Source organism: Crocodylus siamensis, chromosome 4 (assembly GCF_052110815.1).
Source record: "Crocodylus siamensis isolate JL-2025a chromosome 4, ASM5211081v1, whole genome shotgun sequence".
In the NCBI taxonomy this organism is placed as follows: Eukaryota; Metazoa; Chordata; order Crocodylia; family Crocodylidae; genus Crocodylus; species Crocodylus siamensis.
In genome coordinates this window covers 224578777-224594907 of record NC_143398.1, presented here as the reverse complement: position 1 = coordinate 224594907, position 16131 = coordinate 224578777, and the positions used below count along the sequence as shown (strand labels likewise).

The 16131-nt window shown below is 40.5% G+C and overlaps 1 protein-coding gene across 9 annotated transcripts in view; it reads right to left on the bottom strand.

Annotated features, from left to right (window-relative positions):
* QTMAN (queuosine-tRNA mannosyltransferase) overlaps positions 1-16131 on the bottom strand; it is a 298926-nt gene that overhangs the window by 134631 nt on the left and 148164 nt on the right. Inside the window, exon 2 of one of the 9 annotated variants that reach the window (XM_090045819.1) lies at positions 241-354. The exons of 7 other annotated variants lie outside the window; for them this stretch is intronic. In XM_090045819.1, coding sequence (XP_089901945.1) covers positions 241-266 — 26 coding nt within the window. In that variant the 5' untranslated portion in view covers positions 267-354. Of the gene's footprint in view, positions 1-240; positions 355-14951; positions 14973-16131 lie in introns of those variants that run through there. One more of the 9 variants, XM_090045820.1, reaches the window with a different exon arrangement.

The following is a 16131-nucleotide window of genomic DNA, read 5'->3' as shown; positions in this document are numbered from 1 at the left end:
AATTTCATTATAAAGGAAAATGTATGAATTTGAAATAATTTTATTTTCCCACTGTGTGTGAACAAAATTTAAATTGATCACAGCATTATAAATTGTCCTCAAGACCCCTTATGCTACCCCATAATATTCTTCCATAATATAATCCTATATACATTAGCTACACCCTCAGCCTTGTTGGCACAGGAACTATTCGTGACTGGCAATAACCAATTTCTGAGACATTATAAGCTTGAGTAATACCTGACAGTAGAAGTCATTGTGAACATGCCCACAGAGAAGTAGTGTATATGGCTAATGGACTCATGCAGGGCACTGGAGGATATGTTGAAGAGTATTTCCACTTAACACCTATTACTAGGGGAGGAAAGGAAAGTTTATTACAATGTAATGTGTGACATAAATATATGTCAGTTGTCATTCTATGTGACATCAACTTTCATTTTACCTCAGGTTATTATTTAAGTAATAAATCCTAACAAGGTGAGCTTTATCATCCCACTGAGTATATCCGGGAGGTAAAGACACAAGGTGATAGCAAGAATGCTGGAAACATGATAATTCCTGACAGCTGCTGCTTGAGCACAAGTTAAATTGAACAGTTTATCTCAGCATAAAGATGTTATAAGGTTTTATGTTTAATTTAAAAAAATTAACATAAAACCCAGAGAAAGCAGAGTTAGGCAATCTTTCACAAACATGACATACTACAATCACTGTATAAGCTGGATTAGTACTTATTACCATGCTACTAGAGAATTAAGCTGTTTTTAGACCACCAAAGAGCTTTAAATTGCAACTTTTGTCTCTGTAAGAGAAACCTATATTTAAAACGTCTGCTAAATTCAAATTAACAGCTACATCATTAGCTTACCATCTCACAAAAAGTACATTTAAACTGCTATTACAGTCTTCTTATCTAGACCCATAAACACTACAAACATGTTAATATATACAGTAAGCTTCTATACCCTATATTCTCTGTACATATTACCATGAAATGCATGCTAAAAGTAACCCTTCTTAAGTGGCTAGCTGCCCTAAGTGACCACCAGAAGGTACCCCAAGTATATTTCATAGTTGTAAATGACTTTCCGTACAACAAACAAACCAGCTCCCAAGTGACTAGACAAACTGTTTCGGACTTCCACAGCCACTTAGAACATCCCATATACATGCCAAATTAACTACACTTATGCTTAACTTGAATCACATAATAATCCCTCTAACTTCATTGGGACTGCTTATGTGAATCAAGTATAGCACATGCTTAAGTGTTTGCAGGTTTGGGCCGCAATTTGTGGATAATCTGAACTTTGTGTATTTTTGTCTATTGAGATGTCCGGTTGAAACACTGAAGGGCAGTAAAATAAAATAAACTTTGCATTTTTATTTCACTTATAATTACATTAATGACCAATCAGAACAAAGATTGATACAATTTACATTAAGTAGTTTACAAAAATAGAGTACTGTTGTTTAAGTATTTTTAACTGCATTATAAGCTTTCTACTTGGTATCACTTAAGTAATTATGGTGTTACTCTCAACCTTTCCATTTTGTTCTCATGGAACTTTACTAAAAGACCACAACCTGTTCCTTTCTTGAGTGGCCCCACAATGGAGGACTCAGTGCATACATAAATATATACGCATAATGCACATACGGGAAAAAGCAACACTGCCTATACTGATATTCTTGACTGCTACCGTTACATCTTACGGTTTCACAGTGGTAGGGAGATTACACTAGGCCAGAAGAAAGAGGACCATGCAGCTTACATGGCTGTTAACTTTATTGTTCTAACGAGAGCCAAAACTGAAAACCAACATGTTGCCTAAGGAAGCACAGAGCAAATCAACATTTAAAAAACAGTACCATTTTTAGCATTTGAGTCACAAATTGGAATCTAGTAATTAATGTAGCTACTGTCCAGTAAATCTGTATGGCTTGAATCTCCACTGCACACCCAAACTCCTACACTGTTGCTATAGAATCTCACACTAACACTCCTTCCCAACATGCCCCCATTGTCTCCCCTGTGTTTCAACATATGAGGTGACAGAGTTGTGAGACAGAGACTCTTCCTTCATCTTTATACTGACAGAGTCCTCCAACAAAGAAGGAATATTCCAATTCAAATCCGTGGCTGCCTATAAACCATTCTGTCCAACAAACCTGGAGCGTGGGATTGAACTGGAATTCAAACAGAACTCAGCAACACTTCTGGTCTTATGAAAAATTAAATAATTTAGCTTGTAAACATCATTGTATACATAAATGTATTATCAATGATTCTCTAATCTTTCACCAGACTAGAGGTGTTATTTACTAATTTCTGCACTGGAAATTTCCTTTTTGTTGAGGAAATCTGTCAGTACAAAGATGATGGAAGAGCCTCTGCCCTCCCATGTGCTGGAACACAGAAAAGATATTGGGGGTATTATGGGAAGGAAAGACGGTGTTCCAATGAAACCCTATGGCAGCAGAGCAGAAGCCTGTGCAGTGGAGATTCAAGCCCATGAATATTTACATTAATAGTATATAATTTATGACTGAAATGCACAGCTGTCAGGAAAGTCAGTATAAGCACTGCTAACTCTTCTCTTCTATGTACTGATTGGCCCAATTCCTTCCAAAGCTTGGGGTGGATTTCAACTGAACATAGATAGGAGACCTCTAAGCAAAAACAGGTGCTACAAAAAGGAATATTCATTAGGTGGAATTTGTTCAATTTACATTGATACATCAACAAAACATCGAGGGCACTGTGATCTTGGAAGTATCATCTTTGCAAAAGATCCAAAGCTGAGATCTTGACCATCTGTAGTAATCAAAAATTCCATTGCACTTCCACAAGCCTAGAGATGTTAACTACTACTTTCTGGTCAAATTCCAGTGTAGATAATAAATTATCTCTATCAATTTATTTCCTAAAATTTCAATTGAACAGGGAAAGAAGTTTCACTTCTAGTCCTTACATGGTCTACAGTCTTAAAAACATTCACAGAATTTCCACCCAAACTCAGTTGTACACATAGATGAAACTGTTAAGCTCTTCAAAAGCAGAGACCACAAATATATATGTGCAGCTTTGAACATATAAAGACCAATCTTGATTAAAAGTCTACTACAATAGAAAAATAATAAAACAGCACTGGACAAGGAGGGGCACTACAGCAATGGTTATGTTTCATTATGAAATTACCTTAAATATATTTAACTACTTTAGCAATTAATTGTAGCTGTTAGAGGACACATTCTACAGTGAGGCCAGTATAAACCTATCCTTCTGATATGGGGGAATGAGACCCTGGGTAGGATAACACACAACTCAAAATTCTCCTTCATGATACCTGTCTGTACACCAGCATTAAACGTGTGGAGTGAGTTTAGGGCCAGAAGATGAACTACTGTACTGAGAAGCCCATCCAACCTAAGAAGCATGTAAGCAAAGATTGTGGTAACACCACACCTGTTTGGGAACACTCCGTCCTCTCTTCCTTAGCCTTTTAAAAGGTTACCATGAGGCCAGCCCAGCTATAGAAGCACAAATGGTGCAGGCTATTTCTGGTTTATTTCTTAAAATGCAGCATTAATTGTTCATCAAATAATTTTATTACTGCATGAAATATGTAATAGATGTGCTTTTGAGTACCATTCTAGAACTTTCATACATGATCAACTTGTAAAAGGCATATTTTCATCTATATCTGCTCAATACATATAAAATGGTATCAAACATAAAACACTGGCCATTTTAAACAGTAAATGACTTTGAATTTTTAACAATAAACGCTAGTAAATGATAATAATATGTTACGCCATACAATACAATAAATAATAAATTAACTCTAATTTCTTTTTGACATAATATGTACAAATGTCAAAAGGCTTATAGATGTTACAATATATAATATAAATTAAGTTTTAACATAGAAAGCAATTTGAAATGTTTATAGAAATAATTAAGTCTTACTATTGTAGCGCTCTTTATTTTTCAGAATAAGTCACAAGGTTTGTCATCCCTTACATCTTAATTAGACCATGTGTTTGTCATATTTATTTGTTAAGTACTTTCATAAACATTTACAAATATTAATTGCAAAGAAAAATATTTTTTCCTCTTGCTATAATACATATGAATACATAAGTAGTAAATAGTCATGATTCCCACTAGGTCATTCATTTTAGATTTGGGGTTTGTTTTTCATACAATAAGACAGCAGAAACCAACTGTTCCTTTCCTTACATAGATAAAATACTTTGAATGTCCTTTTTTGGAGGGGAAAGGGAGGGGTCTGGAAACAGATATGTATTCTCCAATAACATTCCCAATGCTCATTGATCCTATTGTTCAATAAGCAGATGGAGGCTGGATATATTTTCTAAAAATAATTAACTTACTACTACACCTCAAAGATTTCTTTACAGCATTCTTTCCATCTAACTATATTTCCTTGTACCAAACCAATCTCTAGCTATCTTACTGAAATGTGCCAGTTCCAGCCTTGCACACTGTTTTTAATCTTCTCTGCATTTGCTTTTTCCGCAGCCCTGAAGAATTCATTGCATGCAAAAACTTATCTAAGTCCATCCAAATGAAGTTGGGCCACTAACAGATACCACCCAGAAAAATCTTCGCTTCGCACATATTTCCTGTTTTATTTTCTAGCACCACTTCTCCATTTTATAGCTTCTACAAGGAAGCTTTGTGTGAGTTCATTCTGCAAGTATCTGGGTGGGATTTCAAAAGCAGTCTTACTCTGCCCCTATTAAAGGTAAGAAGACTTCAGAGACATTAGCCAGTTTTAGGCTAACATTAAACATCTCTGATAATCCCACTCCTTAACAACTCCTGTAGTAGTCAAGTAAATTATTTTAGGTTTTTAGTCCAAGCAATTTGGGATCACTATTAATTTCTTCCTGTAACAACTGACTTTTGCTTCAGCTATCTAACCATATTTTAGTACAATTGGAAAGTTTTGAAAGCTAAGCTGAAGTTTCCTCTCAGATTCCAATTGTAACAGATAGGTCTTTTGCTGGGAGCAGATCAACATGGCTCTGCTGACTTTAGCGGTTTTACTCCAGCTGAGGATCCAACCTAATTTTTTCCGCACAACTGCCTTGGAATCAGGACATACTGAAAAAGTTGGGTTTTTTTAAAAGCTAATCAGGTAAGTATGTTAATATTAAACTGTAACATAAAAAAGTAAGGTTGAAATATTCTTTTTAGCGATAGACTTTTATATTCAACTAAAGGCTCTAAAGAATGCTTTTTATTTTTGTAGGTAACTGCACTGAAGCTTCCGCAAATTTAATAAAAGTATGATAATAATGGTCGTCTGACCCCAGATGTCTTTCCTGCTCATGCAGGGGGCTGGACCTGATGATCCTTCAGGGTCCCTTCCAGCCCTATGATTCTATGATTCTAATTTTCTCCCTCATTTGTAATTAAATTTTCCTTCAATTAATCACTGACAGATGCACTTTTCACTTTCATAGCCAATTGTTCTCCACAGGCTACATCATCCTTTCTTTGTCCATAAAAAGAGGGGATCAAGACCAAACAGTTATTATTGGAGTGACAGCATACAAAAACTATGTACTATGTTCACAAAAGCAAAATGCAATGTTAACAAGAAAGTGCACCCCATTGCTGAAATATAAATATTGGTGGAGTTCCTCATATCTATGAATAAGTATTTGCACAGCACTGGCTATTTGTGAGTTACTAGAAACTAAATACAGTTACAGACATACAAGATCTTTGTGATATGCCAGGATCAGAGAACCAAGGCATTCTTGACTGGAGTGAAACAACCAGCATGAATACTAGACATTTTTCCAAGGAAAAAAGGAAAAAAATGTATCTATGACAAAGCTGCCTCGGTTTTGGGATTGCACCAGCACAATGAGAATACTGGTGAGAGACAAGCTCTGTTGATGGGAGACCAAATTCCCTTACCTGAATTTGAAACATTTCTGGCTAGAGTTTCCTTTCTGGATGATAGAGCATTTGCTTCCTGAGCTTCTTGGATATAACATTCATTTTCCTTTGATTATGTAGGGAGCAAATTTACTGCAAATTCTTGTTTGCCCGAGCCACCAAGCAATGAGATTCTTTTTGAGAAAACAAATATATAAAAGGGTCTATGGAAGGAAACAAAAGGCTTGAGGCTACATCCAGTTGTCCTCAACTAATACTGAGCTTGTTCTTGTGTGGACCAGGTATGTTACACAGCCCTTGATCCCAAATGCAATTATTTTGGGCTTGCTTCTGTGGTGGTATATGTTCTGCCAGCCTGATTTATTTAAAAGCTTGACTTGTATCTGCTTGGACCCATCCACCAAAATAATGACTCAGTAAATTTCCTCAAGTTAATAACTTTGCTGAGGATCTGATACAAGACAGAAGCATACAAAGATACTTCCTTTCAAAGGTAAGACACTGTCTTTTCTGCAACAAGAAATCTTATTGTGTAGGGGTTGGCAACCTATGGCCCACAGGACAGATCTAGAGCATGGACTGATTCTTTCTGGCCCACAAAGCTTGGGCTTCTGCAGCATTTCAGTGGCTGGGTTTGAAAGGCTGGCTTACCCCAGACCAAGCATTTCAGGCCCATCGCTTTTGAAACATTACCAGCACTTGATGTACACTACTCACCAAGATGGCGAATCAGCTGAATCAGTTAATTGGTTTTGAGAAAGACCATAGCTTAGTAGCATCCTTATTGTCTGAATGGTGACTCTGACTTTAGATAAGGCTTGCATAAGAAAAAGAGTGAATGTTATTGAAAGTTTCTATTAATGCTACCTGCATTTTCACAAACTCTTGTGAAGCTGATACTATACTGAAGGGAAAAGATATGTTGCACTCTGAGATTAAAGCCTAAAAAAATCTCAGCTACTAAACAGGGAAATGGAAATATGGTGTTTCTCATTTACTGATGTGCACTGGTTATAAATAGATGTGCAGATAGCAATGGTTATGTAGTTTGAGGTCTCAATCATGACTTTTATTTCTTTATGGATCTCTCATTTAAGGTATCAGATTTTATTTTTGTATGTCTGATGTTCCCCAAATATTTTCAAAACCAAAGTATGTGGAAGACAATGTACCTACCTGGATTTGGCTGCCTGTGAAGGCCCTATATATTCAGAAGCCCACACTCTCACAGAAGTCTCTCTAAGGCAGAAGCAGCAAAGCCATGACTAATGGAAATCAGCACATTTATCTTTGGTGGTGATATCAAAATTAATATTAATGTTCTAGCCTTATAGATCACCCATTAGAAAGAAAGAATTGGTGGGATAAGAGGCCCCTTACTACCTGCCAGTCAGCGTTCCCTTTAAGCTGTGCGGTGGTGCGAGCGTGCCTGGCAGCACAGCCATGCACGCCGCACAGCTTAGAGGGAACGTTGCTGCTAGTTCTTTCACATCTGGGCTACTATCCCTCTAATCCATCCATACCCATCTGTTGGGGAAAAGAGGTGGATAAAAAGCATAATAACCTGCTCCAGAAACTAACAGCAGTATCTTAGGGCATTTGTACACATTTGTATCAAAGGTGTTTTCATTCAAAAGTGCACCACCACCATTTTCTCAGAGCTGATGAACATTTCACCATCTATACAAATGCACACAATGCAGCACTGGGTGCCTCAGCTCATGTGCAAAGCAGACTTGATTAATCCTATGTGTATAAATGCCTATACATTAGAGCAGTAACCTGCAGAGCAAAACTTAAGAATGAAAGTGGAATAGTTAGGGCACACATCAGCAGTTCAGCCCAATAACTAGTATTTTAAGTCAGGCAAAAAAATCTCAACCCCACCATTCAACCTTTCCAGGGTATCTGAGAAAGGATATACACCTCTGGTTAGGCAAGCTCCAGACCTCATAACTGTAGTTTAAAATACATAAAATACTGATGATGCTCTTGCTTGAAACAGTTTTTCCCCTTCTTTATCTCTGTTTTGGTATTTTACCATATAAGTCTCAAAGTCTCATTTGAACTGCTTGTTTTCCTCTCTCAAGCAAGGAAAATTCTCTTGGGGGATGGCTGGTTTTCAGGACTTGCCTGTGGCTGGGCCTTTTCACCATTACTTTAGTGCATGTTACACTCAGAAAGGGTTGTCATGAAGACCTGGTAGTGATGTTTATCCGTCGAATTATGCTCCAAGAGAGACTAGGAGAGAAAAATCTGCCCTTGCCCTGCTGCATTCTGAAGATGAGCAGGAGAACCCTCACCAAGGAATCTCTCTCAATCTGCTATTTGTATGCTTCATAAAAAAACTCATTTTTCCTTTGCACCTCTCCTAGTGCTTTGTAGAGGAATCCTACTCTTCAGAAGATAAAAGGGAGAGCTCTATTTCTTGGATTAGTGTTTTTTTTATTGTGCTGATTATAAGGGAATGAACATTTCTGAGATGTTTTAATTCTTATTCTGCATCACCTGTCTTCTTCCTCTGTCATGAGATGGGAATAGGAAGAAAATTCAAACCTACAGGCCTGGGAGAAGAAGCAGCATTGTGGCTAAACTTTTGAAGGGATTTGTTGCCATGACAGATAGGGTTCAAAACCAGAGTTTTAGAGTTTGCTGAATTAGCCCAGAAAGAGACTTCCAGGGGTCTTACATTTTGTCCAAGGGAGATTCCTGGATGTGGGCTGGATATAGACTGAACCCTGCCAGCCATGGAGGTTTAAAGGGAGTCACTAGCCTGCTTGCAGTAGTGGGGGATACCATCTTAAGAGATGTGGAGGGAGAGAAAGAGAAGGAAGCTGAAGTAAATACAGCCTGACATTTGAGAGATGCCTGTATCTCCACAGTACAGGAAGAGGTCACCATACAAGCACAGACTGGCTGTGGGCTTTCCCTCTCTGTCACGCTGCTTTCTTCATGTGAAAGCAGAAACACACAGAGTCCCAAAGACTAGAAGATTTAAGAAAATGCTGTCTACTGATAAGGTCAGATACTTACATCTAGAAATTTTAAGCTACTTCCCTCCATGCCCCAGCCTCCTCTCCCAACTTTTAACTGCAGCAGGGAGGCATTGGTCTACTTGCAGCTGAAGAGGCAGATAAAATCTGATATTTTCCAGAAACGGAGCCACAGCTCTCTATTGCCAGTCCCACAACCTTTACTAATCCAATCTCAAGGACCTCATCATGAATAAAAACACCTATCCAATCAAATAAGGCCAACTATACAGCAACAAAAATACTGTCCACACCCCTGCCCTGCCACCCCTCCAAATTCTGGAGAATATTCAAAACCTGTAAAAAAAAAAAACCACCACAAAGTTCTAACGAGCCTTAAATTCATGTAAGTGAAGTAAATTAAGACCAAAGTTGATTATTTTTTAATTTTACCCAACCCTCTGCTCTCCCCCATTTAAAAGCCTGATCCTTTTTAAGACAGAAGATCTGCCTAAGAGACTTCCACTGCATCTTGTGTACTCCAAGAGCAGACAAGGAATAGGATCTCAATTACCTTATTAAACAGTTTCACAATTCCAGAATCCATCAAACTGCTTCTGTCCCAACCATGTCAAGGTTCATTTTTAATGCCAGTTTTACAGATTGGGCTTCAAACTCTGTCTACAAATGTGAATATCGCTGCAGATAGGAGCATGTTTTTATGACAAATGGATTCAAACATTTTGCAACATCAATTTTGCTCAGATTTAATTTCAGTATGTCTAAAATTCTAAAGTAAACACTCAATGCCCTTAAAACATTTAGTGACAGATTATTCTGTGTTAGCTAACATTTTCAAAAACCCTGGCACCCCAAAATGTCTACCCTAAAGGTTGTAAGTGCTGCATAAAAAAGGCTATCTTAGAAAAGCAGGATTCTCCAAAAAAAAAAAATAACACAATCCTTGAAAAACTGAGACTGTCACAAACCTGAGCAGCTGGCAACTCTATCACCATGAAGTATCCATATGGAAGACCGAGATGTGTCAAACTACCCAAAATGATTTTGGATAGTGTAGAAGATGGAATAAATAATTCAGTATCTTCAACACTTTCAACAGCAGGTAGTAGATATGCTACCTGCTTCTACAATGTGCCAAAATGAAACGTGAATAAGAGAATGTAGCTCTCCCCAAACTGTTTTCATGTCGATATATTGCTCGAGGAAGTTCTCTTTTTTAGAGGCATATGATCCCTATCAGAAGTCTGTCAGTATCAGGCAACAGTACAGATTTAAAAAAAAAAAGTATAGAAGAAATCATATGTTCATTAAAACTTTTTTAATATGTATGTACCTTTTTAAAAAGGTAGATTTATTGTTTATAAAGCTGTGTTAATGAAATATAATGATTCAAATTTTATACACAAAAATAACTGGAAATTCAAAGGCCACAAAAAACATTATTTAGCCATCTTACTCGCATGTAATATTTGACATTCTGCATTAATATAAACAAACCAGAATGTCCAATGTAGGTTACCTGAATTTGCAGTTATAACCATAATCTAAAATTTTCTGATTTCTGTCCTTAAAAAAAAACCTCCATCAAGTTAAAAATATTGTGTATGTTACCCTTTTCTGTTTTTTATAAGGAATAGTCAAACTTTAAAATACTATGTAATGTTATATTTGTAATTATGCAAGCTAAACCTCTCCATTTGAATATTATCCATGTCTATACCGAGGCAATAAGGTTTCACCAAAATATAGAAGCTCAGTTGCTCCACAACACAGACAATTGACAATGTATCAACCAGTGATTCATTCTGCTCACTAGATCCATGTGGAATGGCTGGTCAAATTCAAAGTTTCAGTTCTTCTCTCAAAATCATTACTTGAAACCAAGTTTTTGATAGAAGACCTAGATAATAAGCTTCCACAACAGTGAGACCCACTTTCTCAAAAGTCCGGCAGAGATTTCCTCACAACCTAATCAGTGTTGATGCTGCAGAGTGACTCATATGAGTATATAAAGGAGTTACATGCCACTCAATGATATTTATCACTCAGAAGTTACTCAGGCTGGAATATGGAGATAGCACATGAGCTAACATTCAGAAGTAATTCCATGAGGAATATCACAGTTTACTGTAGATATAGACCAAGGAGGCGCATCTGCACATATAAGTGATGTGCGCTTGCAGCAGCTCAAATAGCAGCGGTACAAATTTGTGCCAGAGATTTGTGCCTCAGCACATGTGCCTGAACATGCACTTTGGTGTGTGGCAAGTTGTGCCACTTGGGATAAACTGATTATTCCCAGCTCCTCCCAGATCTGCAGCCAGAGGGAACTGAAGGCTGGGGCCAGCACCTGTGCTGGTCTCAGCAATATAAAAAGTTGCCCTGGTGAGCAGCTCAGGGCTACTTGCTCTCAGGAGCTTCTGAGACCTGGCCCATCCTACCCCACATCTTTAAACGGGACCAGGATGGCTCCTGCCACCACCCGCAGATCCTGTCCATGCATTGAGCCAGGCTGGGTCCTGCTTCCAAGTGCCCCACACACCATTGGGCAGGGCTGGTTCCACGGAGGCAGGACCTGGCCCAGATCAAACCACAGCCCCTGTGTGCAGTGCTGGGACTCCACGTCACAGCAAGACCAGCCCAATCCTGGACAAAGGCACACATGGCACAGGCAGTACTGGGTTTGAGGTGGCTGGGACCATGCCATGAAACAGGCAGAGCTCAGTCTGAGGCAGTCAAGGCCACACCGTGATGCAGGGGGGCTCTGCCAGCAGCAGGCCCTGAGCACCCAGCTGCTGCTGCTGCTGCTGAGGGGGCTGTGCAACAGGCAGGAGGCAGGCGGGGGACCCCCCCCCCGCATCAGTCCCCTCACACAAACAGAGTCCCCCTGCACACAACCTCCCCACCCCCACATCCCTACTTCTGGGGACAGCGTCTGGGTCACAGTGCAGCCTTGCCCCATTCCTGTGTGCTAGGGAAACAGGTGAAAGGGGCAGGCATAGAGCTGCTCTGGCCAGGTGCTTTGAAGGACTCAGGGTCCGGTTGCCTCAGGGCATACTGTGCCCTGTGCCACTTTTTCCCCCCGCATGTTTTTTGATACCAGGATATCCTGGTATCAAATTGAGAGTGGCATTGCAATTACACAGTGCGGAAGACATGTTTTGGAAGTGTCTCAAACTGCTTTGAGGCACCACAACAGGCATGTGCATGCTTGCCTAGACGTGCCCAGGGTGGGCAAATCCAGCCCACGGACTGGATCAGGCCTGCAGTAGACTCCCAGCAGCCCCTGACACACCACTCTGGCTGGTCTCCATGGAGACCTCAGGAGTGGTGGAGCCGTGACAGCATGGAGCTGTAATTCCTTGAGACTCCATGGAAACTGGCTCAAGTGGCAGTGGCAGGGCACGCAACTGGGCAGGGAGCTGGCAAAGGCCCCAGCTCCAGCCCATGCTGACACCACTGCAAAATCCCAGCAGCTCCCCATCCAGCCATACCTTGCCAGCCCCACTCTGGCTGGTCTCCATGGAGACGCATGTTGTCACGTCCCTACTGCTTTTGGGGTCTCCATGGAGACTAGCTGGAGCGACGCATGCAGGGGGTGCTGGGAAATGGAGTTTTGCTGCCAGGTGGATCTGTCATTTTGCCCACCCTGATATAGACTGTTTTCAATCACTTACATGTTGCAATCAATAAGTTTGAAACTCAGGAGAGCACACAGTCGCTGAAGACTATAACCATGTCCTGCTTCGCAAGAAAATAGTAGAATGAGAGGAGATCTCAAAAATAAATCGTCTTCTAATATCTGGAAAACTGAAGAATGGCCAACCACAATTCTACAAAAACCTTCCAAAAATAGTTCATTTCATCCTGGATAGACTGAAGTATCTATCAGAAGAAAGATAAATCCCAAAGTATTTCTAGTACAGACTACAAATGGTAGAGCCTGAAAAGGAAGTTCTACCTTAGTTCTCATGCTATATTAAGCAAGCTTTGAGGTACGCATGGACAATATCATGAGCTTATTAATTTCTATTTATACAACACAATTTTTAGTGTAATACATATTGATGAACCATTTTATTTCATTTGCTTCTGGAACATAAGCCTCTAACTCCAGCACCAATAGAAAGGAAGAAAAAATAACACATGTAGAAAGAAAGGCAGCTTGCTTTGCAACAACTGTCACATCTAGGATGGCTGACACTGGGAGATAGGGGACTAAACAGAAGGACAGAGAATGCCAGAAAAACGCAACAGAGGATTTGGAGAAAGAAAAAAGATGTTAAATATATAAATCTTACAGGTATGAACTTTAAAATTCTGAAACAAAGTGGCCAACCCTGCTAACTGGGAAACAAAGCAGCCTTCCAACATTTTGCAAAATATTAACCCATTACATATATTTTTCTCTGGTGCGTTGTTAAAAATAATAATTTAATTAGTATTGATCTGCATTAGTACTAGGGTTGTCAAATTATTTAAAAATTTGCTTGTAATTAGTTGTGTGATTAAAAAATTTAGTCGTAATTAATAGCAATTTTAATCACACATCTAAAATTCAAAATTATGCAAAGAAAAGCCCAGGGAGGAGGGACTTCTACATGCTCTGGCAGGATGTGGGGTACTGTGGGTCAGGAGTGAAGGGCAGCAGCAGGGCTGGGGGGGGGCTGTGGCGGGGCATATCATTGCCTTTCATACAACCATATCACCTCCCCCCACAGGTGTCCCCTATTTTGAAACAGGAAATATGGTAACCCTACAGGAATGCAGCTCAGCAGCATATAAAGCAGTGCCCAGCAGGTAACTCTGTGGACAGGAAGGGGCAGGGGAGCAGATCGACGCCCCCACATTAAAGGAAGGAGTGGGGCAGGGGCAGGTGTAGGGGCTGAAGTGAATAGGACCTCCGGACCTGGGCGGGTCATGGGATGGAACGGCAGGTGGCTTGTCCAGGGGGTGTGGGGGGGAAACATAGCTCCCTGCCATTGCATGTACCCCTGGGGGGACATGGACCCCTGGAATTTATAATCGGGGCAGAGGTGGGCTGCTGTCTGTGGGCTGGGGCTCTGCACTCTATTGCTTTTGCCTGGGGACCCACGCAACACCATGTTATACCTCCTGCCACCAGCTGGGCAGGGGACATGGCGTGACCAGCATGCAGCTCCTGGAGCAAAAACAGCAGGGTACAGAGCCCCAGCCCACAGCCTTCCTCTGCTCTGAGCATAAATCGGGGCAGAAGAGGCACATGCCCCTCATGCCTCCCCCAGAGGTGCATGCAGCAGTAAGGAGCCCCTGGACAAGGTGCCTGTGGCTCCATCCCACAACCCACCCCAGCCCCAGGGTCCCATTCACTCCAGTCCCCTGTCCCTGCCCACATTCCCTCTCTCACCATAGGGGCCTCAATCTGCCCGCCCACCCCTCCCATTCACAGACTTACCAGCTGGGCACTGCTGTACATGCCGCCGGGCTGCATTCCTGGCTACATGCAGGCTGTGGCTGGACACCTTCATGCGACATCCCAGTAGGTGACCGATATATCAGTACACCTCTAGTGTGTGTCTGTGTGCTCCCCCCTGCCTTCCTGCTGCAGCTGCCCAGAGTCCATACCCTGGCTGTATGCCACTCCTCTGCACTGCCACCGCTGCCCTGCTGGGCGGCCCAGAGGTGGGGGTGACAGTGGTGGAGTGAAGCCTGGGCATGGGCTCAAAAACCATGTGCACAATTAATGTGTTTTAAAAAATAATGTGTTAATTGGTTCTTGCATTAATCACGCACATTAATGGCAATTAATTGACAGCCCTAATTAGTACACAATCTTTTTTTTTAAAGCATGGATTTACGCGTTGCAAAAAAGCAGGGATGCATCGGTTTTGGGGGAAAAAAAACCTTTCACCCTTCTCTAGAATTTGACTCAAACTTTACTTTCTAGAAAGGTTCTAAATGATCTGAAATCACCCTTATTTTGTATGCTTGACTGAATCTCAAAATTATAAGAAAAGTTCTCAAGCACTTACGGCAGAGCTGGGAAATGGTAGCGCATGGAATTTTTCAGGAAAGCTTGCTTCTGGAAGTCCAACCCAATTTGCTCAGCAAACAAACTGCAGCCAAGTTTGAGACATGTTGAGATTTGCACATCCAGCAAAAACTAATAATGATAATTTGTACATGTATAATGCTTTTAGTCTTCCAGTGTTTTACAAACAACATTTATTCCAGCATCCTGAGAATTAGAAAAGTTGAGGGGGGTGCCCTTGAACTGTTTCTTTTTATACTGTTGGCATTAAATAAGGCATTAAAATTGTCCCCCATTAATATATAAGGGTGTATCCGTTCATCTTGCTAATGCCTCACTTAACAGTAAAAGAAAAAAGTCTTCGTACACTCACTGTACGCTTCATTATTCCCATTTTACAGAGTGAGAAACTGAAGACAAGCCATTAAATTGCTTCTCTAAGGCTACAGAAGTAGCACTCATGATTCTCTGGCTCCCAACCCAGTGGCCAAAGCATTAGCTCATGTCTACTGCTTATCTTATTCAACTGTGTATCTTTGAATCTATTCATATATTTGTATGGCCTTCATCACTATAGTCTGAATATCTTCCTTTCAGAAAAGCCTGCATCTTTATATGAAAAAAAAGTTTGTCTTACTTAATCAAATTCCTTATTTTATCTTTTTTTTTTTTTTTACTTCAGTTCTATCCAATTCTACTACATATCAAGAAATAGTGAGTGTTTTTACATGTGCTCTGGAAGTGGAAGGGGGCACTCTAATTAAAGCACCCGTAGCATCTCATGTATCAGTGTCCGCAACTTTGAAAGGGCGGTAGAGACACTTTAACTAAAGCTTATCAAACAAACATTAATTAAAATGCCCCTGCCGCCATTCTGAAGCATGGAAGTGCTGATACACGAGGCGCAGAGGTTGCTGGAGGTGCACTAATTGGCACACTCCAGAAGACTCAATTAATCGAGTAATTACAGCATGTCAAAGCAGCATCTGCACACATCTGCAGACACCCAGCAATAGCTTAACTTAAGCCATTTAAACTGTACTTACGTAAATGCTGATGATTCTGGAGGCAGAGCTGTGCTGCAGTGTGTCCACAGATAGAGGAATGACCTTTAGGGAAGATTAGCTGAGCAATAAGTAGGAGTAACTCTGATGAATAAGCAGTTGTGGACCAAGCAGTGG